At 37.7% G+C, this 26,554-nt stretch overlaps 1 protein-coding gene across 3 annotated transcripts in view; it reads left to right on the plus strand.

Annotated features, from left to right (window-relative positions):
- Positions 1 to 25,247, plus strand: part of PSIP1 (PC4 and SRSF1 interacting protein 1) — a 33,327-nt gene extending 8,080 nt beyond the window's left edge. For all 3 annotated transcript variants that reach the window (XM_079330445.1, XM_079330446.1, XM_079330447.1), the window contains exons 5-17: positions 4,057 to 4,173; positions 7,211 to 7,318; positions 8,128 to 8,190; positions 9,059 to 9,158; positions 10,757 to 10,832; positions 11,658 to 11,883; positions 12,498 to 12,616; positions 14,834 to 14,889; positions 15,998 to 16,068; positions 19,573 to 19,674; positions 20,384 to 20,603; positions 22,230 to 22,341; positions 24,470 to 25,247. In XM_079330445.1, coding sequence (XP_079186571.1) covers positions 4,057 to 4,173; positions 7,211 to 7,318; positions 8,128 to 8,190; positions 9,059 to 9,158; positions 10,757 to 10,832; positions 11,658 to 11,883; positions 12,498 to 12,616; positions 14,834 to 14,889; positions 15,998 to 16,068; positions 19,573 to 19,674; positions 20,384 to 20,603; positions 22,230 to 22,341; positions 24,470 to 24,533 — 1,434 coding nt within the window. In that variant the 3' untranslated portion in view covers positions 24,534 to 25,247. The remainder of the gene's footprint in view (positions 1 to 4,056; positions 4,174 to 7,210; positions 7,319 to 8,127; positions 8,191 to 9,058; positions 9,159 to 10,756; positions 10,833 to 11,657; positions 11,884 to 12,497; positions 12,617 to 14,833; positions 14,890 to 15,997; positions 16,069 to 19,572; positions 19,675 to 20,383; positions 20,604 to 22,229; positions 22,342 to 24,469) is intronic.
- Positions 25,248 to 26,554: the final 1,307 nt, after the last annotated feature.

Here is a 26,554-nt window from a genome sequence, read left to right on the forward strand (position 1 = left end):
AAAGGACCCAAATTTAATATGAAGACAAATTATCTTGCTGATTTTGTCTTTGCTTACTTTGGACATTGTGTAAGCTTTTAGTTTTACTGTGTACACTGAACGTATACTGACTTTGCCTACGTTGGGTCTTCTAGGCAATGCTGCAATAATAATAGAAAGAATTGCTGTCTCCTGTTTTTATTTGCTTTTTTTGCACAGCATGCCAGGTGCCATTTCGGCACCAATTAATTCCTGTTTCATAAGATATCCCATGTTACTGTGTTTCTAGTTTGAAGGAGAATATGGATGAAGATTTCAGGAGTTTTTGTAGTATTGTCAGAACATCATGTATTGCAGGTGTATACTTTCTTCTTTGGGATATGTAGAGATGCTAATCCCCAAATAGCAGTGGGAAGGACTGCAGTAATAAGATTCTTTCTGCTACTGTAAGATACAAATGGAAACACCTTTTCACTGTCCTTACTGTGGCAGTTGAAAAGAGATGCTCTGTGGATGCCTGAGGCAGTTGTGAGCTATACCAGTCATTCTAACTAGGTTAAAATCTGGGAATAAATCAACAGTAGAAAGTTTGTCTACTATTTTTGTTTCACTGCAGAAGTCAGTCACTTCTGTTAAGCGATGCTTTCAGTAGTGTCTGAGACATTCCTAGCTACATTTCCAATTGGGAGAAGACACAAAACATGTTGCCAAAAGATAGGTGCAGACTGTTTTCTTAGTGTAACAGCTTTTCTGCAAGATGGTTCTTTTACCTTTTGAATTTCATTCAGGTTCTTCAGCTTCAGTGGCAGCACTTTTCACACTGTTGTTCTTGGTCAGGTTTTGTCTATAGCCATTGGGTTGTTCTTCGAAGTTTTTTCCTAATTTCTCTACTAAGAAGAAGGAAAAAGGTTTTTTTCCACAGGTCATGTGGAAAAAGTCCTGTTTCTCTAAGTGGACTATAAAATTACTGAAGAAGAAACTTCACTTAGTAGCGATGTTTTAACTGCATCCAGTTCTGGGCTACTCAATACAAATTGAGGAATGTGAACATACTGGACAGACAGACCCATGGAAGGCCATGAATGTGATGGACTGGAGCATTTCTGCTATGAGGACAGGTTCAGACAGCTGGGACTGCTCAGCCCTGGTGAGCTGATGTGGAATCTCCTCAATTTATATAAATATGTGAAACAAGGGTACGAAGAGACTGGGTCAGACCTTTTTCAGGGGTTTCCAGAGGCAAAAAGCCCGAATTGAGACACAGGAGGCTCCCTATGGGTATAAGGAAACTTTTTTTATTTTTTTTTTTTCCCTGTGAGCGTTGCTGTGCACTGCTACGGGTTGCTCACTGAGATTGAGGATCACCCATTCTTGTAGATACCTAGAAGTCTTCTGAATATGATCAGCCAGCTGTAGGTTTCCCTTCTTGGCCAGGAAGGTTGAATCAGTTTGAATTACAGAAGGAATGATGTTAAGCAGTAGATTCATGAAAATTTGCTTCTGAATTTGTTGTTTAGAAAGCTTTCCTTTTGATAGTCTTCTCCTCTGTGTTAAGCATTATTAAAAGCAAGTTTTACTTGAAGGAAATCAAGCCTTTTAGCCAGCTTTTGTGTTTACTTGTGTGCAGTCCTTGTTGGTACTAATAGAGTACTCTGCAAAAGGCTTTATTTAACAGCTAAGGTTTTTTTGAGGAGTAAGACTTAACGGATATTTTAGTTGGGGAAGGAATGGATGTTTAAGTGTGTAATGTCCTGATTTCCCTTGGGATAGAGTTAGTTTCCTTCTTACTAGCTGATGCAGTGCTATGTTTTGCATTTGGTATGAGAATCTCGTTGATAACACTGTTTTAGTTTTTGCTAAGTAGTATTTTATTTAGAGTCAACAGTATTTAGCAACAAAAAAACTGCGAGTTTTGAACATAATTCTCATACTAAATCCAACACAGCATTGTACTGGCTGTGAAGAAGAGAATCTATCTCAGCTGAACCTGGGTCTGCTGGGGAGCTTATGGGGAAGCTGGTATTTGTTTTAAGGGTGGCATAGTGCTTGAAATCAGTTTCTAGGCTCCATCACCTTTGCCCTAAAGTGGTACAGTAAAGGCAACAAAACTTTCAATTTGGTGCAGTTTAGTCAGTTGACATATGCTTTTTGTTAATAGTTCTCTTAAAAAGAAACAAGGACAAAAAAAAAAAAAAAAAGTCAGAGAAACATACTTCCCTCCAGTCACCTCTGCTCCGGCTTTGTTGGTCCCCAGTGCCCTCTCTGCACATTTCTGAGTGTCCCCTGGGTAAGACGGTGGTATAGGAGACAGTCAGTTGTGGTTACTTTGTTTTTGCTGCTCCTTGTTTCTTACTCAGGTGGTGCAGTATAGGCTCCCCCATGGCCTGCAGCCCTGCGTGGACGTGTACCTTCTGTCTCCCCTCTGCCAGTGCTTGGTGTTCAGGGAGTTTCTACGCTTGACCATTCAGGAGCTGCTGTGACACACACACTCACCACCACCTGAGCTGGGACTGTTACTCTTTGCAGCAGACAGCTCCAGTGATCTCACTGGGTGCCCTCTGACTCTGGGCGCACACCACACTCACACAGTCACACAAGATTTCCTTTCTGGCTGGACCCTGAGTTTTGTTTAGTAGTCTTAGGCAGCTGGGTCTATAAAGTAATTTAATCGTGATGCAGCCAGAATAACAGCTTGAGCTCAGTGCCTCCTGGGAGGGACCATGGGCAAAGTGTGGAAACTTGGAGGTGCAGAAATTCAAATATACCAGGAGTGAGATTAAGTGACAAGAGGTCAAGTGATGGTAATCAAAATGGTAATTGTTTTATTCACTGTCAAAGAGGTGAACAAGGAAGAAAATAGAAAAGTAGGAGAAGCAAAGGATTACAAAAAGTGAGAAAGGTAGTTGCCACCAGGAATCTGTGGCATCCTGTGAAGATTCTTCTTCCTTCTATTGCTGGGCAGAGCCCTGCTGGGACTTGCTAACCACTCATTTCTGTCTTGGCTGAGTGTGCTTTGTGGCACTGACTCGACAGTTTCACTGCATCGTGGGGTCCATGACAATGGCTTGTGTATCGAGGGTCATGACATTCCTGGGATGCGCCCCTGTCCTTGGCAGAGGTGGTGCCATGGAGGGTCATGGCCCATTCCGCACCACATCTTCAGCTGCAGAGTGTTCTGGCACCTGGGTGTCGTGGTTCGCACTGTTGGCACTTTAGGCTTGAGAAGCTGCAGTCTGCTCCTGCTTTGTAAATGCCACTATTCCATCCGATGGACCCAAGCAGTGATAAAATAGGTTGTTTGCTAGTAGTTCTCCACTGCATTTTTTATCTTAGTAAGGCCTTCTGAGAGCCATATTTTCCATTTCATTGCTGGGACTGGAATGTTCTAAGAGCAGTATTGATACTTTGCAGATGTTGCTTGTAACTGCAAGTAAGAGAGTTGGAGGGCAGAAGGGAGACTGTAGGTTGGGCTTAAACCCAAACCCACTTCCTCAGTGGGGGAAAAAAAAAGAGTCAGGAGTTCTGCTAGCTTTATTTGAAGTAGCTAGTATGTATGAGATAGCCATGCACAATGTAGTGGAAGAAAAAAGAGTACTTTAGGCTTTATCTCCTCTGTTACTATGGTTTTAACTTTTAATTCATTCATTATCTTACTGTAATCCTTTTCCTGCTTACATTTTCAGGAACAAGTGGTTGAATTACTAAGGATTGATAGCATATTTAAAAATGCACTTCTTTATAGTAGCATCAGAAGGTTGTATTTGACCAAGAACATGTTTTTATTCTCTCTTATCTTTCAGATATGTGAAGATATGTTATATTTTACTTAAGAAAATACTTATATTGCAGTATGGTAATGTGAAAGTGAGTTGTTGCAGAATTAGAGTCTGAAAGTTTAATAAGGTGCAAATTAAATTGAAAACAGTGGAAATTAATTAAATAAGAGTTATTTAATATTCTTGTCGTTCTAGTAAGGGGTTCCTTGACATGATGCTTTCTTCAGTAGTACATCTGGAAGAATACACCTTAGGTGAGGAGAGGATTTAGGTCTCATTTTTGGTGTTTTCTTTATTGAAGCCCCATCCAGCCATTAACACTCCAGTCAATGAAACTGTTGAAGAAAGCAGTCAGGAGCCTGCTGAGGGGAGTGAAGAAAAAGCAGGAACCAAAAGAAAGAAGTGTTCTCTCCCAAAAGTAAGTGGTTGAATTTCTGCTTTGCTCTTCCAGAAACATTTTCAAGTCAAAACTATATTGCCAAGTCTTTACTTAAATACTTTAAACTAACAGTGCTTTAATGTTGTGACTTGCCTGTGTTTGCTTCTTTTCAGATATACTTAGAGTAATGCTTTTGTCCTTCTGTTTTCCTTTTATGGTGCTCTATATGTTTTTTGAAAATTAATTTCTTTACCAGCCTGTATTTCTATATCATAATATACTTAAAATTCATACAGTAGTTCCTAGGTGGGAGAAGTTGGAAATTATAATTGTCATCAAGAATTAGATCAATTTTTCCCTTTCTCTTTTTGAAGACTTTTTCATATTATTGACAGGTATGACTCACTTTTTATTGTGATCATTTATATGGAAAAGCAGAACAGAGTATTAGGGTCTGTCATGGGTGAAAGGGTACTTGTTTGCCAGAGAAGATTTATAAGAATCAGCTTGTATTAGACCATAACCTGAATGAACTACTAGGATATAGAGATTCTCATAGCTATATAAATTCAACTCTTATGTCAGGAATCAATATGCAGCAGTTTATACAGTTTAGCTTCTTTGCTTTGTAAATGTGTGCGTACCTTAGAAGCCTTCCAAAACAAAATTCATTTCAGTCTGAAATACCTTTGGTTCAATTTGCTAATTCAGTACATGTAAGAGGTAAAGCTTCCTAGCTTACTGTACCCTTAAAGATTCACTGCTTTGAACTTTTCTCTATTCTTGAATGTTCTGTTCATATGGGGATATTTCTCATATGGATGGGAGAGATACTGTGTGTTGTCAACTCTTCTCAGTGGTTTTAAAAATATAATTCTTAAATGACCAAAAGTGTCACACAGGTGGGATTGACATTTATGATATCTCATTTATATGTAACTCATTTTTGGAAATTACTACTCAGTGAGATGAGCAGTGCCCTTAAATGTCAGACTGTTTTGAATAAACTCGCCTTCATTCTTGACCTGTGTTTCCATTTTGATTATTTGCCAAGATTTAATGTAGTTTTTCTGTAGGTGTTGCTGGCTCTTCTTCAGTACTGATTCACAATTGCAGCTGAAGAATTTGCATTGTGTCAGATACATAGCAAGTAGAATTAGTCCAGTAGCTATAATAGTTGGTTATTCAAGACTAAAAAAGGTCCTTTGATGGCAGGAAAAAAAAATAGTCTAGTGGTAGATACTGACAGGTGATGTTGAGAATGGTTTTGTTGTGTTGGAGCCTGCAAAAATTTTGATTTATTATTTCTCCCAACTTCTTACTGCCTAGAGTTCCTTATTTCAGTACTTGAAAGTGTGGAATGTGAGGGTGATTTGCTATACCTTAGCAGTGCTTTGAAACACATAATTTCCTGGCAGTGTCAGCAAACCAGTGCTGCTCTTTCCTGTGCATGCTGCCTATAAAAGCACTTGTTCTTAGCATTTGCTGCTGTGAGAGGGGGACTTCTTTTAAACTGATGAATCAGTTTGCTTCACTCTGAATTTATGCCTCAAGCAGCATATGCTAGTGGGAATGCCAATGATTTCAGCTTCATGTTGCTCATCAAAAGTGCTTTTAGGCTGTTCAGTGCTGACATAATGTAAGAGAAACAGGAAAACATAGAGCCATTTAAACATAAAGATGGAATGGAAGATCCTGAATGGATCAAAGGACCCATTGTATAGATTTGCCTAATTAATCATCTTAAGGCAAAATCCAGAACAAATTTCTTTTTTTTTTTTTTTTCATAATAATGTAGCTATATCATTCCATTAACCAGTCATTGTACTCTGGTTTCCTTTGGTTTTAGTGAACCAATAGTTCTTCTGTCTTAAAATTGTACTCTGTAAAAAGACTCAGTAATGTTGCATATCTTCATGTAATTAGAAATACTGTGTGATAGTTGCTTTTAGTGTTGAAATTTTAAAAGCTAGCTATTTAAAAATGGAATTTTAAGAAAGGTGCTTGAAAGTGGGATAAGACAATAATATTCAAATTGTGAGAACTGATAATCTTAAAGACATGCAGATATATCAGCTGCATGGAAGTGTTGATTATTGTCAAGTAAATAATTACTAACTCTTGATTTTTCAAGTTCTAACTGCTTTCCCAAAACCAAAACTAGCATTTTAAAGGTTTAAAAAAACCCAACAAAACACAAAAAAGTGCATAAATTATAGTCTTACAAGTGATGAAAAAACTTACTTTGTCGTTTCTTTATTTCGCCATTATTACTATCATTATTATGTTTCAGCAAGAATAGGGTTGGTTTTCTTCTTAGTGGCTGATGCAGCTCTGCTTTTTAGATTTAGTATCAGAAAAATGTTGATAACACACTGATGTTTTAGTTTTTGCCAAGTAGTGTTTACCTTAAACCAAGGACTTTTCAGTTTCCCACCTGTCAGTGAGCAGATCAGGTGCACAAGAATCTGTGAGGAAGCACAGCTTTACAGACAGGTATCCATAACTGACTGAAGGGTAATTCACACAGAATCAAAGAAGGGGTCAGCCTGGAGGGAACCTAGTCAGGCTCGCCTTTCTGCTCAGTCATGCCAGAGTACATTGAACAGGACTGTGTCCAGATTGTTCCTGAATATCTCCAGGGAGGGAGACTACAAACTCTCTGAGCAATCTTTTGCAGTGCTTGGTCACTGCACAGTAAAGAAGTTCTTCCTCATGTTGAGGTTGAGCTTCTGCACATGAGTTTGTGCCCATTTCCTTTTCTGCTGTTGCTTGGCACCGCTGAGCAGAGCCTGAATTCATCTTCTTGGCAGCTTCTCTCCAGACACTTCTGCTCATTGATGAGGTGCCCTCTCAGTCATCTTTTTGAGGTTGAACAGGCCTAGCTCCATTGGCCCTTCCTTATAAGAGGAAGTAGTCCAGTAGAATTAGACTTTTAATGGGTACCTAAGAAATAAGTGTACTTGCAGATTTAAACTACTTAAAATTAAGCACAACCTGGTAATTAGCATGCTGTCTTTTTACTGTAAAGTACTTTCTAATTAATTTTTTTATCCTCTGTTGATTTGCTTTGCAGTTATCCCCTAAAGGGGATAATAACTTACCGACAGAAGCTGAAACAGAAGAAAAAGAGATAGATACTTCAAAGGAAGATGATTTGCCTTCTGAAAAAAACAGTAAAGAAGTATGTGAGAGCTTTTTTTTACGTAACAGAGAACATCATAATACTATGTTTATTGGTGTAAATCTATTACTGAGTATTAAGACACTGCTGTTATTACTACTGTGGCAGTTGCAAGAGCTGTTTAATTATGTTAAACTTTCTGTGTGCTCAGTCACACTTATATCTCTCATTGAAGCTCCCAGAAATTGACGTTTTCATCAGAGAAAACTTCTAGTCTGATTTGTAAGTTCAATTAAAACAGTTGGAAGACTGTATATATTATCACTTAACACTTAGCTAATTATATTGCAAATGAACCTCATTTAAAAACTAGGTAAAGAGTCTAGATAGACTAAAACATTACTACATACCATCTTTATTTAGAACAGAACATTATTTTATACTTCATTTATTTTTTCAATCTTGGTAAAAAGTCCTAAGTATTAAATAATCACAGAATCATAGAAAGATTTGGGTTGGAACCAACCTTAAAAATTACCTAGTTCCAGCCCCCTTGTCATTGATAGGTGCATCTTTTCCTAGATCAGGTTGCTCAGAGCCCCATGCCTTGAACACTGATAGGGATGGGGCACACAGTCTCTGCAGGCAACTTGTTCCAGTGCCTCATGGCCCTCACAGTAAAGAATTTCTTCCTAATGTCTAATAGTTTTAGATTTTAATAATTTAAAAGCACACAGTGTCTTCATGTACATTACAAGAATCTTGTCTAAGTTGTGTACCAGAGGCTTTGTTGTGTTAAAAAAAATAGAATAAACAAAATATATCTTTGTTTTATTAAGATTCTTAGGAAAATTTTTTAATCTTCACAGGATGTGGTGAAAACAAATGATGCTTCTATTCCTAAAGTTGCTAGAAGAGGAAGAAAAAGAAAGGTAACAATATGTTTAATTACTTCATGTTACTGGCATTTTTTGGATGTAGTAATACTGGATGTTATTTCCTTTCATGGCAGATTATGCATAAATTTAGGTGTTTCGCACTCTACTCCCCCTTTTCAAGTGTCTGAAAGATTTGCAGGAATTAAAGTTTTCCCAGAGTGTTTTACAAGTCTTAACTATTTTTTAACTTGATGTGGAATATGGAGTCTTGTCTTTCCCAAACGGCTCATTGCAAATAAGAAAAAATAAGACATAAAGTGTTGCTGAACTGCTAATAAAATAACCTGCTTTGGAGCTCTGAAAAATTTCTCTTAACATCTTTGTCACATTGATCTAACACCTGAAATACTTCTTCACAAATTTGTGATTTTTGTAGTCTCTACAACGTGGGAGAGTACAGAGTTGCTTTGAAAGAGATGGTACCAGCTGCTTGCTCAGCATATGCTAGCCTTAATGTTCTTGTGGTCACACAGCAAACCAGATCAGGGCACTGACCCAACTGAAAACTAGAATTAAGTAGGGTACATCTTAATTTTGTGTTTGAAACCTTCCAAAGTTACAGGTGACAGAAGGGATGGGGAATGAGTATGAAGTATTTGTGACCTTAGTGTGTTTGTCACAGAAAAGTAGCATGCTGTGTCTGTACTCTAGTTGTCCTTTGTGCTGGACACTAAGTTCTTGACTATTTTCCCCATTTGGGATTGGAGAGAGTGAAACACTTACTTCAGAGACACCTTTTGTGTGTACAAGCAATTGCATAATAACATATTTCCAGAAGTTTAAAGGTGTTTGTTTGAGAAAGTAATTCAGGTATTGGTGCTATGTGTTTTTTCACTGGTGAAATTAATTCTTTTTCAATTAGTCTGAAAAACAAGCTGAAGCTGAGGAAGCAGCAGCAGGGGCAGCAACAACTACTGGGCCAGTGTCTCCAAAAGTAAGCCCCAAAAGAGGAAGACCAGCAGGTAACTTCAGAAAAATGATTTAATTTTTTCCACCACAGAAATATTTAGTATAATTAGTCAGGGAGTTATTTCCTTTCTCTGAAGTACTACTGAGTATTTTTCCATGCTAAAGGCAGATTTTGCTTATAGACTGTAGTGAGAAAATATCTCAAATGGATGAATTGAGGACATGAATGGATTTAAATTGTTAGTATTAATGTTTAGTCTTATGAATTAAAGACTGGTTGGTTTGAAGTCTCTGGCAGGTTTGTATTCATTAAAGAGCTATAAAATACTTAGAAAAAGTTATAAGATCAGTAAAACACAAAGATGAGAACTGGGGGACAAGGAGCCTGTAGATGGAGTTCAAAGGACAAGAAAAACAAAATAAGAGCTGAAGAGACATGTTCAAGTGTTTGTTGGTCTCTGTTGATTGATAGGCAAATAAAAAGAAAATATAGCTGATTTTTTTTTAATGTTTTGTTAGGCACATTTAGTAATAATTCTGTAGTTCCTGTTTCTTTCAGATTAGCAATGTTCTGTTGTCACTTTAATTGTAAGCTTGCAGATATTCTTGATCACTGATTAGTAGTTTGGAAGACAGTTTTTGCAGCAGTTAAATTCATTGAGCACCTTGTCAATGAAACAATTTATAGTCCTCAGTATCTGCTGACAATATAAAATCAGTGAAACTAGAATTAAATAGACTTTAATCACTTTTGCTGTGGAAGCTTTGAGGAAATTAAGTATTAATTCATCCCCTCTGCCATTTCATTGCATGCACTAAATATGCATTTTAATGTCTGTGAGTTTGTCTTTACAGTTTTTTGCTGGTTTTCATTAACTACTGTCAGTAAGAGCAGGAAAGGGTCTGTAAGAGATGCTTTTGCCTCCTATATAAAATTTTTTTTGGAAAATACACTATGCAGCCTTTTCTGTTGACAGGATGCTTAAAAGTGCTCTGTGCTAAGAACAACAACAGTTTAAGCTCTGAATATTAGGGTTCCTGACTACATAGTCACTGTGGTACTGGACAAGCATTTGAGGTACATAAGTTCTAAGAAGGCAGGCTGTTTGTCTTACTTCTAACAATATGGTGAATCTGAGGACATTAAGAGTTTGATCAGTACTGTAGTGTGGTGGGAAAACTTACTGGCAGTGGTTTGTTAGCCTGAAAAGTGATGGGAGCCCTAAGGTATGAGTAAAACTAGTAGACAGCAAAGAGTATAAATGTAGACATGCAAAGAGTATAAATGTAGACTGCTTTTCATCCTCTAATGTCAGGTTTCTCATTATCTAATTTAAGACTCAGTTACACAACGTATGAAACAAATTACAACTGTATAGATTGCAGAAAGCACAAGAATTAGTAGCCAGAACCTGTGGCTAGAAAGCATCGAAGTTTTTTAATTCACCAGTCAGCTAAAAAAACTGCCAACACTAACTTTTCAGAGATCTTGATTAAGTTTGATATTCAATTACCTTGAATTCCGTACCATAGCAAAGTTGGGGTGTATATTTTGATTTAAGCGTACCTTATATCTGTTGAGTATCTTGACATATAAACCAGGAACAGATGGTGGCTGTGGACTAACTTATTATTTCTGTATAACTACTAGTTTCTGAAGTAAAAGTCCCAAAACCGAGAGGGAGACCCAAGTTGGTGAAACCATCATGCCTTTCAGAGGGTGACTTGTGAGTTTTTTCTTAATATTAAGTTTCTTCATTGTCAATTGTGTTGCTCCTTGTGTTAGGACTTGAAAATTATTATTCCTGACAAGTTTTTGCCCCTGTAGTGTTCAGTATAAGTTAATATTTGTGTAGATGTTTTTATGATAAATTAATTCAAGGAAGGACATTCCTGAAACAGGAGAGACAAGATCTTAACTTCCTAACTTGTCCAATCTGTAAAAAAATCCTTATATGGTGGTATGCTGAGTATAGAGGAAAGATATTTAGTAAGAGAAAATACAACATCTAAAAAAATAAAAGAGCAATTTCCTTTTCGTACATTTTTGTTCCATAAATCTCTTTTGATGAAATTGCAACACTGTAGTTGCCTGAATTTTGGTTTTGCCGTCTTCTGTTCTTATGTCAAGTGTAGTGCTTCTAGTAAGTCAAGGAAAAGTTTAACATATGTTTAATTTTCTGTAAATTGGCAAATGCACAGTTTTGGAATAGGAACAACTTAAGTATACTTTAAACCTAGTTTACAGTTTATGCACTCTGGGTCTTACAGACCCATCTGTGTGTGGAGTGTCCACAGAGGACTAATTCCTTTGGTTACAATCTGTGCACTTAGGCCCTCCATATTGACATTTATTTGATGGGTTTTTTTCCCCCCCACAGGTAGTGGGTTTTAATTTCAGAGAAAATACTCTTTTTGAGGAGTCCTTGAGTGAATTAACTCTGTCATTTTACTGTTCTGTGGTTAAAGATCCAGCTTCCAGAGTTAGAATGTTGTTCTTTCAAATCACTGTAGTTAATGAATGTGATGCCTAAATACTGTTCTTGTTTTAGTGTTAATGAGGAGGAGAAGGCAAAGAAAAAAGGACCAGAAGAAAAGCCCAAAAAGCAAGGGAAAAAAGATGAGGAAAGTCAGAAGGAAGAGGAGAAATCAAAAAAAGAATTTGATAAAAAGGAAGGAAAGAAAGAAGCTGAACCAAAAAGGAAAAATGTTGCAAAAGTGGGTTCTGCATCAGCTTCTGATTCTGAAGATGAAGGAGAAGAACAAGAAGGGGATAAGGTATAATTTTGCTTTCCTGATAAATTTATTGCAGAGGAAAGTAATATCACTGGAGATCTTTCTTCAAGTTCATGCTAGATCTTAATGAGGGTAGGAGTCTGGTGTGGCTGGTGTACAGGTACATAGAATAAAAGTTTCAAAACTATATTTTTATCAAATAAGTATTTCAGAAGCCTCTAGTATTTTCTAAGAAAAACATCTTTTCTAAAACATTTACTTTTTAACAAAGGATTTAAATGTCAAGAGGCTTATGAGGTTTTTTTAATCTGTGTTCCTTGGAAGACAGATGTTGTTTTCCTTGGGTGCATCTGAAGAATATATAGCTTGAAATCACATTTTTGAAAGGTACTGTCTCTAGCCAGCAATTTGTAATAATGTCTTCATTCTTCTGGAGCATAATATTGCCTTTAGTATTGCCCTTTGGTGCTTAGTATTGAACAGTAAAAAAGGAGGAAGGACTAATGTCGTGTTTGGCTTTAGGGAAAGCTGGTGTTTGTCCATCTGCTCCATGGAGTAGAGTAGTTGTTTCAGAGATACTTGGTTTCATCCATTTACAGAACAATAATTCAATAATGTTATTTTTTCTCTTTTCAACCATAAAATGCCGAAAACAGAAGAAAAAAGGAGGAAGAAGCTGTCCAGCAGCTCACAGAAGAAACACTGTAAGAAGCCAGCATGAGAGAGAAGTAACAGAAAGAAAACGTAAGCAAGAGGAACAGACAGAATCTGAATCGTGAGTATATTTTAACATGTGATACCCATAGGTTGTAGGAATGTTTAACTTAATATGAGGTGAAACTTCTGCAAAACTTTCAAAGTGGTTTGCACTGTGTTCTCCTGTTCTCTCCCCCTGGCATTATTGGTTTTCTATCTTCTTTTTGAGGGGAGAGTGAAAAGCTCCTTGAACCAAAATGTTCTGTTGTGGAAGAATAGGAAGAATGGGACATAGAAATTAAGTCAAGTTAGTCTTTCAGTGATGTAGAAACTCTAGCAGAGGAAGGTGATGTGTTCTTTTTAGAACTAACTTATGAATATCCATGTGAAAAGGGATCAATGTGAAAAACTGTTCAGGATAGCCAGATATTTTTTTCTTAAAATTTTTAGATTAAATTGTTAGGGCCTGGTAGTCCTATTAGCCTTTGGTTATGGATTTTTGGTGAGGTATGGAATGCATAGGTTATCAGGAAAGCATTTCCTTCTCTCTCTGGCATTTGGAACACATACTGTCAGACAGAACAAGGAAAATACAATTACTACTGCAAAGCCAGTTGACTGACTGAGAACATATTGCACTTAGAAGATTACTTGAATCAAACATAAGAGTAGAATTCCACCAGGAGCTTGGAGAGTAGGACAGTAGAAAGAAATCAGACTCATTCACTATTCTGCAAGTGAAGAAGCTGCACCACAAGAACTTGATGTTCTCATCCCCACCAATTGTGGAAGGGCAGAAGTAAGGGAGAGAACAAGGTAAAAATTTAGAGGAAAGGAAGAGAATAAGTTCCTCTTAATGTGTCTTTTTCACATTCACTAACAAGAATGTAGTTTGTTCAGATGTTTCTTTACTCATGCTCCAGCCCTTTTTGCTCTTCTTTCTATCACTCCTCTGGAGACCTAACAAAAATATTCTACCTACTTGTGGCAAACCTAAGCATCTCCAATTTCAGAGATACGAAATTGCCTTAGCATCTTAGCAGCTTTTAATATATCACTGTTTAACATATGCTGATTTGATTTTGGTAATCCAGCTGTCATATATTGATTTAGTTACAATAACCAAATTTTTGCTTTTAGGTAGCTGACATATTTTATGCATTGGAGGATAGACGGAGTTCTGTTTCCGGAAGATAAAGGGAATACATAAATAATTTAATTACAGTTGATGACTAATACCACAAAACTCAATATTGATAAAATGTAAAATTAGTATAGGCTGTTATGTGTTTTGATTATTTTGCTCATCATCATAGTTTCCATGTTCTGATAGCTACTTCATTAATATTTATTTAGTTAGGATGCTTTGTACACCATTCTGTATATATACGAAGTTTATCTGTACTGTTGAGATTATGCTGCCAGTTGAAGCAGACAAGTTTTCTGTTCTTTATGAAGAAAATATGGAAGATAAGGCCTACATGTTTTATGTATGCATATTAGTATGATAGGAGTAAAACTAGCCACGGGACATTTAGTCATGATATGCTGAAATATGTAAATTCTAAAAGTAGGCTTTTAAATATCTCTGATAAAACTGAGGGATTGTTAAACAGAAGTTCATGCTTTTCTCTGCATAAGGAGTTCAAAAGCTTGTTTCAGAGATTTCTACCTGTCTTCATTCTATAACTGAAATGGAAACAAATTTTTTGTTGTTTTTTTTGAGTCTCAGCTTTATTTTCAGTATAACAGTTGGGGAAAGATCAAGGAGGTTTATTTCAAATTATTACATTTGGTACATTTGTGGTCTGTTGTAAGATATGTATACTGTTACAATTAATTATTTGAGAAAATAGCTTATCGGAACTGATTATGATTAATTGATCTCTCTACAAATTCCCTGTGGTAATGGTAAATAATTTTACTCCTTTTGTCATGATAATTAAAATATCTTCTTTCTCCACAAGTTAGTTCTGTATAATGCCAGTTAATATGTTATGTTAATATACAACAAAAATACAAAATACAGTTTGTAAATTACTTGTTTTTATAATCCTTTAATTTGCAGCTTCTAGAAAAATACAGCTCTGAGTACAGAGGATTTATCAACAGTATCCTAGCTAATTAATTTTTGTTAAGTTGTTCATCCTTGAAAACCAGGGTTGGGCTCTTTGTGGTTTTTGCATGCTAATGTTTTAGTGCAATAATACCTCAAAATATTGCCTGTCATCCAGAAACGGCGGGGGGGGAAAGCAGGCTTTACAATATCGTAAAAACATTTCAACATTTTTGATAGGCAGAATAAAGAAGAAGGCAAGAAAGCAGAAGTTAAGAAGATTGAGAAGAAGAGAGGTTAGTTTAAAGAATCTGAACAATACTTTTTGGTCATTTTGTATTTTGAATATAATTTCTTCTTGGATAAGATGATGTTCTACTGAGGATAGTTGATAATGTACTGCTGAGAGTGGCTGTATGGAATCAGTGTGAGCTGTTTGATCCATGATTCTTCTTTCACATCTGTGAAAGTGCATTTTTGTCCTTCTGTGTTCTTTCTGCAGTGCAGTGCAGTAGAACAGGTCTTTGCTATTCTGACTTCACTGTCATTTGAGCTTTTAAACCTCAATCTCTTCTGTTTGTGAACATGAGAAAAAAAGGTTTTATTCTTTGGAGTAGATAATTTTTTCCTTTGTATCTTCTCATGACACAATACTCTGAGGGACCTCTTGAAACTATATAGTTTTACTGACCTTCATAAGGATAAGTAATTACTTTTTCAGTATTTCCATCTTTGAGGACAATCCAAACCATTTCCTGTAATTTGTAGTATAGTACAGATCTGGAGGCATGAACTCCACCCACCTCAATGCTGCAGCAAGAGGGCAAATAGCAACTATCCAAACCCCATCCAAGATGAGTTTGACTTAACTGAAACTGCTTGCATTGTTGTTCAGAGTACATACCAAACTGAAGCAAGCATTCAGCATGTGAAACAGGGAATGCCATGTCCATTCATCATTCACACTTCTGAAGCATGTGTATTGGGAGCATTTTGTTTGGATGGATTTGGACTGTAATTTGGATCATGACCAGTTTACTGAAAACAAACCATCAATATCCAGGTGTCCTATCATGAAAGGTCTTCCAGCTTTGTAACTTCTAATATTTATTAAAACTTCTTGTTAAGCTGGCCTACAGTTAGACCGTGACAGCTGTGTTTTGGAATAGAAAATTATTTTCAGTTGTAATTGCTAAGGAAAAAATTGTATGTGTTGCCAAAAATGTTCAGTTTTTAAAAGCTGTATACTTTTTGTCTGACTGTATTTATATGTGTACCTGCATGTAGAATTCCTGCCTGTTTTCTTCTGCATTCTGTATGAGGCTTACTTACGGAATCATTTCAGCAAAAGCAAACTTGGTATGAATAACAAATCTTCATGCATATTATTTTTTTAATCTTCAGAAACTTCAGTGGATTCTCGGCTTCAAAGGATACATGCAGAAATAAAGAATTCCCTGAAAATTGATAATCTTGTAAGTATATTTTTTAAACTGAGTGATGTTTCAAATTCCAATAGGAAATACTTGGCATGTGTTCTTGTTCTTAATTAATACTCTGAAAATGAAAGGAATTTTTTCCATATTAAATATAACTGCTGCTTAAATGTGGTTACTGTGAGCAGTGAAAGATGAATGTCAGCAAATGAAATCTGTTTTATTTGAAAATACTACATAGTAAATTATTTACAAGAAACGTTCAGATAGAATTACATCAAATAGAACATCTGGTGCCAGATCAGTTTGCTGAGCCATGCGGAAACACCAGGACATTGGATGCAGTAGCAGGAGGCAAGTGATTAGGGCTGCAGTCCAATGATTCCACTCACTGTCAGTGAAAATCTGCTGCCTATCAAGAGTTTGGATTTGGAATGTTACTGACAGATGTTTGAGGCTTTCCGCCCTTATGACCACTTGTTTACCACTGCAGGCTTTCAGGTTGGGCACCAGTGATACAGTCAGAGGACACTTGGAAAGTATCAAGCATGACTGTATGACTCTGAGGGTAATGGAGAAGGTAGGGGGACCCAGATGGTGACTCCTGTATTGAGGAAAAGTCTCACAAAGGAATGAATAGGTGTGCTAGGACGTGGCAAGATCCACCCAAAAGTGCTACTAAGGGGATGGCCAGCCTTGTTAAAGAGCATCAAACTAGGAATGGTAGCAGAGGAGGAAATGGTGGAGCAGGTGGGTAATCAGATGTGAACAGATGTCAGTAGGGTGATGTAAACTGATTCTGTAATCAACAGAATTTCTTTGCCGAACAGGAGTGAAGTGACATGACCACAGTCATGAATGAATGAATGAGGAACTGCTGGCAGCCCAGCATAATGAGAACTCTCACAACCTTTCTGGAATGATCACACAACTGTTTCTCTTAGGGATGGTTGTACACTAATACATGTAGTGTGAGGAGCAGCTGGACATCTCTCTGCAGTTGCAGGGCTGTGGTTTCATTGGTATTAGAGATTCAGGTAGAAGTGAGGTGAGCCTTGCCTTATATGTGTACAGGCTCTTTAGGAAATACGGGTGCTGGGAAGTCAAGATGAAAGATAACTTCATGTGAGAGAAATGCGTAGGCGCTTTGCACTGGGACAGTTTATAAACCAACTGGGATTTTATGGGTTAGGATTAATGGGCAAACTAAAATGAGTGACATCCTGAGAATGTCTGCTGCAGATCACCTGATCAAGGAATTTAGAGAATTAAGTCACAATGGGGAGAGACCTTTAAATCTAACTGGAAGCTTAAAACATCCTGGTATTTGCTGAAGGGACATGTGGATAACACAGCAATGCAGGAAGCTTGTGGGTTTTGGTAATGTCCTGACATAGGTGATGAAGGAGCTGATAAGGCAAGACACCCTGTTAGACCTGATCCTCCAGACAGCAAAGATCTGGTCAGGCATGTGAAAGCCAGAGGCGATCTTAAATGCAGTGACTGTGATAGTGAATTTCAGGGAGAAGGGAGCAGGACAAAAAGGATCACAGCCCTGGACTCAGGAGAGCAGACTTTGACCTCTACAGAGATCTGCTTGATTCATCTTAAAGTATTGGAATATGAGATGGCTAAGGTAACCAGTGTCATCTTGACTTCAGTTTGCTTGTACAGTTCTGTTCTGGAATCCTAGGTCCTCAGATCTAGAAGATTAAAACAAGAAAACATTGATGCTTAGAGAACAAAGATAAAATTAGAGAACATTTGGACAGAAACCCAATACAGAATAAGTGGAAGAGTGCTGGAAGAGATGGATGATGTCATTGTCCATCTGCTCCATTTTGTTTTTGAAAAGTCATGATGATGAGGGGCTGGTTCCTGAGCACTGGAAGAAAGCAAATGTCATGCTCATCTTGCAGAAGGATGAGATTGACTGGCCTATAGTAACCTATCTCACACCGATCCTTTGAGATGTGATGTGACAAATCCTCCTGGAAATTGTTTCCAATGATATGAAGTACTGTAAGAGCTCTGAGAGTTGTCAGCATGCATTAATGAAGATGAAGTTACGCTTCACTGAAATGGTGTCCTTTTGTGAGATGATCAGCTTGGTGAATGAAAGAGTGGATATTGTTTCTATTAAGATTAAAAAGGCCTTTGATACTGTCTCTCAGGACAGCTTCAAAGACAAACTGCTGAGGTCTGAACTAAAAAGGCAGATAGAAAGGTGGACTGAAAACCAGCTGAACAGCAGGGCACAAAAACCTGATCAGTCACAGAGTCCAGTTACAGGCCAGTCACTAGCAGTCAATACTATTAAAATGTGTCATTAAAGACTGGGATGATACAAACCACACCTATAGCAAGTTTGCTGATGATACGAAACTGAAATCAAAGGTTTGATGGAAGTGTTGTCATCCAGAGGGACTTGAACAGGCTGGAGAAATGGTCCAGCCATCAACTTCAGTTCCAGTGCTGCACCTGTGGAGTGATAACCATGTGCCTCCAGCATGGGCTGGGAACTGAGTGGCTGAATAGCAGCTTGTCAGAAAATGTCCTAGGGGTTTTGGTGTACATTAAGCTTAGCATGAGCCATCAGTACAGTTCTGTGGCTAAAGTGCCCAACTGCTTTCTGGGCTGTTAGGCTGTTAGTGAGAGAGCTGCTAGAACATGGAAGCAATGTGGTGGTTGCCCTCTGTTTGGCACTGATGAGACACTGGACTGTATTGTGGGCTCCCTGGAGCAATAGAGATACGGACTTATTTTAGGGTGCCCAGTATAGGGCCACAAAGATGGATTAAGGGCTTGGAGCATGTATTGTAAAAGAGGAGGCCAAGAGAGCTGGGAGTTTTCAGTCTGGCAAAAATATGAAGATAAGAAAATAAGCATGAGTAAAAAGCATGGCAGCATGAGGTGCAGCAAGCTGTTTCAGCTAGGGAAACACAGAGTTGTTTTGGGTGTTGGAGGCTAGGTTCTGCTAGAGGGGAGGGGGTCCGCCTTGTGCTAGACTTAATCAGTTCAAGCCTGCTCCAGTGGAGGAGCTGCTGCAGGGCATGGCTCAGCCCCTTGGATGGAGGTGTATCTGAAAAATTATAAAGAGGATGAAGCATACTGGGAGGCAGGAGGTGTATGAGGACAGTTCTCTGTGTATAACTACAGTCCACTTAAGGTACTTTCCTGCCTTCTCAGTAATTAATCACTTGGGAAAAATTGCACGTGGTAAAGCCTGGCTATGGTGAACAGAATCAAGCATAGAAACATGAAAGCAGCATAAAGCTGACTATGTATGTTGAAAGCATAAAATTCTTGTTAAATGTTACAATTTAGTCAAATATATTTTGCCATTTATGTGAGAAGCTAAGAGATAACTGGTTTTAAAATTTTGTTGCCAAGTTTGACTATATGAATTGTTTTTAAATTAAGTACATAGTCAAATTAAGGATATTATAGGAAGGTGTTGCTAAGCACAGAAGTTAGATTAATATGGCTAATTAAAGATTACTAACATGGAAGTCATCAGACTAATTTCTTGTTTATATGCAGGATGTAAACAGGTGTATTGAGGCTCTTGATGAGCTTGCATCCCTTCAAGTCACAATGCAACAAGCTCAGAAACATACAGAGATGATCCTAACTCTCAAGAAGGTGAGCTTTTCAATCTTGGTTAAAGTAAAGTATATGTTTTCTTAAATTGACACCAGCTTTATTTACTGTTGGAGTACTCTCTCTAGTCTGGATCCCTGCAGATCAAGAATGATGCAGACAGACTGGGGAGGGCCATCAAGTAGATCAAAGGGCTGGAGAATCTGCCCTGTAACCCAAGACTAAATTGTTTAGTTCCTTCCTTCTAGGAAAAGTCATAGCATTATTCTAGCAGTTTAAAGGGCTGCTGCAAAGACAATGTCAAGGCTTTTGTCTTCACCAGAAAACACGTGGGGGAGATAGGGGCAATGGATGCAAATTGCACTGGGGGAAGGGTTTTATTTTGATACTAAAAAGCTTTTATTTTTTTTTCTTTTTTTTTCTTTTTTTTTTAAATTACAGTAAGAACAGTTGTTTTACTGTAACAACCTCTTTAGGGATGTGGTGGAGTTCCATCACTATAGGTTTTGAAGATGTGATGGGATCAAGGGTGCTTGATAATGGGATCCAGGCTTCATTTCCCATGAAGGGTAGGCCCAGAAGATCTTTTGAAGTCCCTCCCAACCGGCAGTTCTGTTTCTGTGACACTTCACTTCAAGTGCAAAAATCTTTTATTTCATTGGAGCTTAAATAAATAATTTAAGCTAGCATGTAATGAAATTCCACAGATTTCAGGACCTAAGTGGAGCTTGTTTGATTACTTTGATTTCAGATCCGGAAATTTAAAATTAGCCAAGTTATCATGGAGAAATCTACAATGCTATATAACAAGTTCAAGACCATGTTTCTAGTTGGAGAGGGAGATTCTGTTCTTTCCCAAGTACTAAATAAATCACTTGCTGAGCAAAAGCAGCATGAAGAAGCTAATAAAACCAAAGAACAGGGGAAGAAAGGATCAAGCAAAAAAACTGAAAAGGAAAGAGACCAAGCAGGTACGTCACTGTGGCTTTACTTTCGTGTCACATTAAAGACTTAGTCTCTGTTAATTTCTGAGCCAGCTTCAAAATATCCTTGATATAGAAGTTTCACCAGTCTATGAAAACCTTTTCATATCTGAAGTTGTCGAGGACAATACTGCTACAAATAGCAATAGAATTCTGGGAGCAGAACTGGGTTGTTTTTTTTATAGAAGACCATTTAAAAGTTACACCACCAAGTTCAAGTGAGTGGTATAACTAAACAAATTACTGTAACCTAGGTGGCAAGGATTCAACACAACTAACTATAGTAGGAATGTCACTTTACTTGTAATTGTTGAATAAACAAAGATGATTTTAAAATCCAACCACTTTTGAGAGAATGTGTGATGGAGTAGAAGTTCCATACAGATCTTTCCCCAAACCAGTGATCAGCACAACTGATACTTTAACAAAGAAGCTACACTGAGAGACTTCCTGGGTATAGTCTAACTAGTGAAGCCACTCCAGTTAAAGTTAACACAACTTCAGCAGAACACATTGAAATATCATCTTGTTGCCTAGTCACATAGAGAAGGGAAACTTGTTCTATCAGAATAGAGGAATATTTTATGGAAGTAGATTTTTCTTTATTTCCTGCAGACAGAAAATCTGATTCTTACATGCATTCCTTTGCCCTTTTAAAAAATGAACTGCTAAACCCTGACTATCTTCACAATGATAGTCAATACAGAATGATGCTGTAATGGATGATACTTAATGTAAAGCATAAGATTATCTGCTTTGGAACAAAGGAATTTACTGTTTTATGAAATTGCTCTTGAGTCCTTGGAATTCAGAACTGATTATGAGAAAGTATAAACAGATAAACTGTAAAAATTCAGATGAGTAACATCTTGCATTTTTTTCTTACTGTAGCTCAGTAGTTTAATAGGGGAGTTATTTTATAAATCTAAAACTTCAGTAAAATGGACCATGAGTTCAGAGAGTGACATTCTTCAACAATTCACGCAAAATTCACTGACTCATAATACTACAGCAAAAGATGTGGTCATCATAGAAATTTTATAGGATGTTAAATATTTCTGCACTGACTTCACTGAATATACCATATAGCTAGTGCTGTTTCTCCTTCTTGAAAAATCCATGCTATCATTAAACATTTACATTTATATAACTTGTGTTTTGATTATATGTAATTTGTTGGAATCAAGAGTAAAGGAGATGTGATGGAACTATTAGCTCTACAGTTAAAGTAACAAGAATCGCCAAAAATCTGACCTGGTTGGAGTGGTAGAAGAACTTACTACTGAAGTATATTCTCTTACTGCTCAGAGTACAAATAAGCATTAAGCCTATGATCTGGAGCCTAGCAAGCACAGGAAGAACTTGAAATTGCATAAAAAAATGCAAATTGTTCAATTTCCATTGCAAAAACTGTAAGATGAGGCGCATTCCATGAAATGTTCAGAAGTTGAAGCCATATAAGTTCATGTCTTTTGAAGTGTTTCAGCTGCCTGGTTATCAAGGTGAGGGGAAAATATTTATAATGTTTAATTTAAGGTAAAGAAATTATTGGGTGTTATTATAATACCGTTTTATTCCCTGCAAGTACCATTTTCCTGCTCTTTCATTTTAAAGGTTCAAAGATTCTGAATGGAGGGTGTGAAGCCCAAGACGCCAGCCAGCCACAACACAATGGAGAAAATGCTGAAGAAAAGAAAGATAGACATGAAGTTGGCAGTAAGAAAAAGTGAGTTAATAAGGTTATTGAGCTGAGGATCTGTTCTGCTCTAGCTTAATCATGTAATACAGAACAGCATTAGATTGAAGTTACTTAACCATATTGAGGTGCTGTTTTCTTCAGAGTTTGCTCTCCATTTCAGAGAGCAACAGCGTGCAAATACTCTGTTTTGAAAGTTTTGAATGAATAAACATTAGTTTGCTTGCTGCTGTGGAGACTTAAAAAACATTGCAGGGTGTCCTGCTATTGGAGAGAATCAGCATGTAGTGGACGAGGGCAAACTAAAAGCTTTTTTCTGTATTTTAGGCTATTAAGTTGGACACAAAGGAAGCCTGAACCAAGTCTTACAGAAACTAATGAGATTTGTTATTTTTTTTGTGAATTCATATATTGACATAAATAAGACAAGCCACTTCAAATAATTTTCTACAGTTGGCTATAGAATCACTCAAATGCAGGTAAACTGCAGGCTAGGACTTGAACCTGTGAAATTCCAGAAGTCTGACTGCTTTACAGGGGTGGATGTACTTACCATTTAAAACATGAAGCCATAAGAATGCTTGAATTTGTCTGGCATTAAGTATTTAAACCTTGGTTTCAATTAAAAATATGTTTTGTAAACAGAAACAACAAGCAATTAATTTCTTAGAGAAATACTTTATAGAATTTAGTAAGAAATGTGGAAAAGGCCCAGAATTACCCTAGAGTTGAATTGTTTTGTTGAAGTACACTTTGTTTTCTCCAGGCACTCTGCACCTTGCACTCAGAGATTGTGTTTGCTCAGAAGTATGTGTTGGAGCAAGTTCCTGTCATCATGTCCTGGTTTAGGGCAAATTTGGGAGGAAATTTGTTGGATTAGATTATAGATTATCTTCATGCACATACAGGAGAAACTGCAGCTGCCTGGCATGCTTTCAGCTATCTGCCAAGTTAAACTTCTACAAAAATATTGACTGTTATTTACAGTAAAGTAAACTTAAACACAACAAAACAAAAACCCTTAAGATAAAAATTTATCTTGTATTTACTGTGAGGCAGCCTCGAAAGTACTGAAGTGGATTTGGGAGTTTTCAATCAGTTATGCCAAATACTCACTTGGTCTGAACAAGCAGCATGTTACAGGAACATAATGGAGTTACAAATTCTCAGTAGGTTCTCTTAGTAGGTTCTTAGGTTATATTCTTAGCCCTCTGCTTAAACAAATTAAACATTTCTGTGTAGTTTGTGTGTGGTGTTTGCTGTGCCTTTGAACTCTACACTCCAATGATCCTAAATTTTGATAAAGAAACCCCCTTTCAAAAAAAAAAATACTGTATGGCTGCTTGGACACAGGGTCTGTGAATGTATTGTTATCTTACAGCAACAAACCAGAATTTTAAATAAACTCCTTGCAAATACAGTGTATGTTGAGAAATGCATCCACATGTCTGAATTCCAGCTCCAGACACCCCAGCATACAAACTTCCTTTCTTTCAGTATTTTTTGTACATTTTTATTTGTAATATTGGTTTCCTAAAAGTGAGAAACAAGTATACAAAATAAATAATGTCCAAAACACCTGTGTGGCTCACTCCTAGCAAAGAGCTGGTAAACCTCTTAAATCACAGGACTGTATTTAGTTCTAAACATTTCTCCCTCTGCTAGAGGGAATACATGTCTGCACCTTTCTGAAGATGTAATTCAGAAATTTCAGAAAAATTTCTCTAACTTAAAATTTCTGATCTGATTGGCACTTAAGAACATTTTTCAGGGTGTTTTTGGTAAAAATACATACTGCTCCATGAGGTTACCTCAGTTCAGGGACACAATGGATTTCAGTGGCAGGAGGTGAGGCATGTTAAGTTAGACCACTTTTCCACCTGAACTGACATACAGCACAGATACAAACAGAGCTCTGAATGACTGCTCTTCACAGCCTATCATGCACTTCACAGTGATGCCTCTCACTACCAGCTTAGCTTCAGATTTGAGAGCACTGGGGTGACATACAGCTGGCATCACTAACAGCCTCAGTTCTGCAGACTTCATGTACTGCCGACTGTTCATCAGCATTGCTTGCTCTAGTCCATACAATCACCTGGAACAAATCTTGCTTGCTGCCTTTGTGGTCAATAACATTGTTTTGTTTTGTTTCTAGGACATGTGGTGAAGAGAGAGAGCTTGAAAAGCCAGCAGATGATTCTGCCTTTGAAAACAAATGACATCACTTAAGTTCTGTTGTTTTGGGGTTTTTTTTAGTTACAAATTAAAGAGGATTGTTAAGTTTTGCATTTGAAATCTATAGACTGCTGAAATTCTAAATAATTTTATAAGCATAGTATTTTGAAGTTAAATTTTGTGGAATAAAAGCCCCTTTAATCTTGGTTTAAAAGTATTTAAACACTTTTGCCAATAGTTATATCCAGTATTAACAGGTAACACATTTCAAAAGATTAAAATCCCAGTTAAAAAATGCTTACATGTTACAGGAGTTAGAGTTGTAGTATATTTTTACCTTACTACTGTATGTTTGTCTAGTTAATAGCAGGAAAAGTGTAAATACTTCTAACTCTCTAGTTGCTTTATTTGTATAAAACCTCCTCTCTTCTTATGATACTGACCTCTGTGCAGTTTTTCAACTCTTGTTGGGGATGTCTTTTCACTGTGTTTTGTAGGAGTTGAAAGCGGCATTTTTATAGCTGTTACAATGTTTAATGTATGAGTATACTTCATTGTTTGGGTTTTTTTTTAATAAGTTTAGTTTTGTTCTTGCAAAATGCATTGTGCCAATTTACTGCAATGTGACTTTTATAGTTTGCTTTTGGTATAGTAAGTATACTGAAAAGAAGTGTGGTGTTCTCACAGAACCTGTTGATGCAGAATGGCTGGAAAACACTGTCTTGAATGATTTATGGAATTAAAGAATTTGAAACTGATTAAGGCATCCTTGTATAGACAGAACCATTCATAGGAAAAACTTGTCTGGTTTTAGTACTATTTTGATTTTACTGCTTTTGCATTAACTTGGGGACCTGTAACTAGAATTTTAGAAATAAAAATAGAAACACAGTTCTCTGGGGAGCTGTCCCCGTGTCCAACCACCCTCTGGGGGAAGAACCTTTTCTGAATATCCAACCTAAACCTCCCCTGACACAATTTCAGGCCATTCCCCTGGGATCTGTCACTGATGAGAGAGAAAAGATCAGTGCTTGCCCCCTCCTATTCCCCCCATGAGTTGTGGACTGTGATGAGATCTCCCCTCAGTCTCCTCCAAGCTGGACCTCAGCTGCTCCTCACACAGCTTCCTCTCAAGGTCCCTCACCATCCTTGTTGCCCTCCTTTGGACACTTAACAGCTTCTTTTCTTATGTTGTGTCTGCCACACCAGCCCCCAGCACTGGAGATGAGGCTGCCCCAGCTCAGAGCAGAGCAGGACAATCCCCTCCCTTGCCCAGCTGTGATGTGCCTGATGCCCCCCAGGACAGGGCTGCCCCTCCTGGCTCCAGGGCACTGCTGACTCATGTTCAACTTGGCACTGACCAGGACCCCCAGGTCCCTTTCCATGGCACTGCTTTCCAGCATCCCATTCCCCAGTCTGTCCCTACACCCAGGGTTGCCCCTCCCTGGTGCAGAATCCAGCACTCTCCCTTGTTGATCTCATGGTTGGTAATTGCCCAGCCTCCTCACTTCATGAAGGTCTCTCTGCAGGGCCTCCCTGCCCTTGAGGGTGTCAACAGTTCTTCCCAGTTTAATAATTGGCAAACGTACATAGTATTCCTTCAAGGCCTGCATCTGGGTTGTTAATAAAGACAATAAAGGGCACAGGGCCAAGGATGGAGCCCTGTGGAGCCTCAGTAGTGACAGGTCACCCATCTGATATCACCCCATTCACTGAAATCCCCTGTGCCCAACCCATGAGCCAGCTGCTCCCCCATTTCCTGAGGCATTTATTGAATTGTGCACTGGACAGTTTTTTCCAGGTGGATACTGTGAAAGATAGTATTGAAAGCTTTACTGAAATCCAAAAAGATTACTTGTTCTCTCTCCCCTAGATTAACTAGGTGTGTTATCTTGTCATAAAAGGTTTATGAACAGGACTTCCATCATGAAGCTGTCCTGATTCTGACTAAAACCTGCATTGTCCCTCAGGTGATTTCAAGAACTCACAGAATAATCTGCTCCATAATTTGACCAGTCACTGAAGTGAGACTGATAGGTCTGTAGTTTTCAGGGTCATCCTTCTC

The sequence above is a fragment of the Erithacus rubecula genome (assembly GCF_903797595.1).
Source record: "Erithacus rubecula genome assembly, chromosome: Z".
NCBI lineage: Eukaryota > Metazoa > Chordata > Aves > Passeriformes > Muscicapidae > Erithacus > Erithacus rubecula.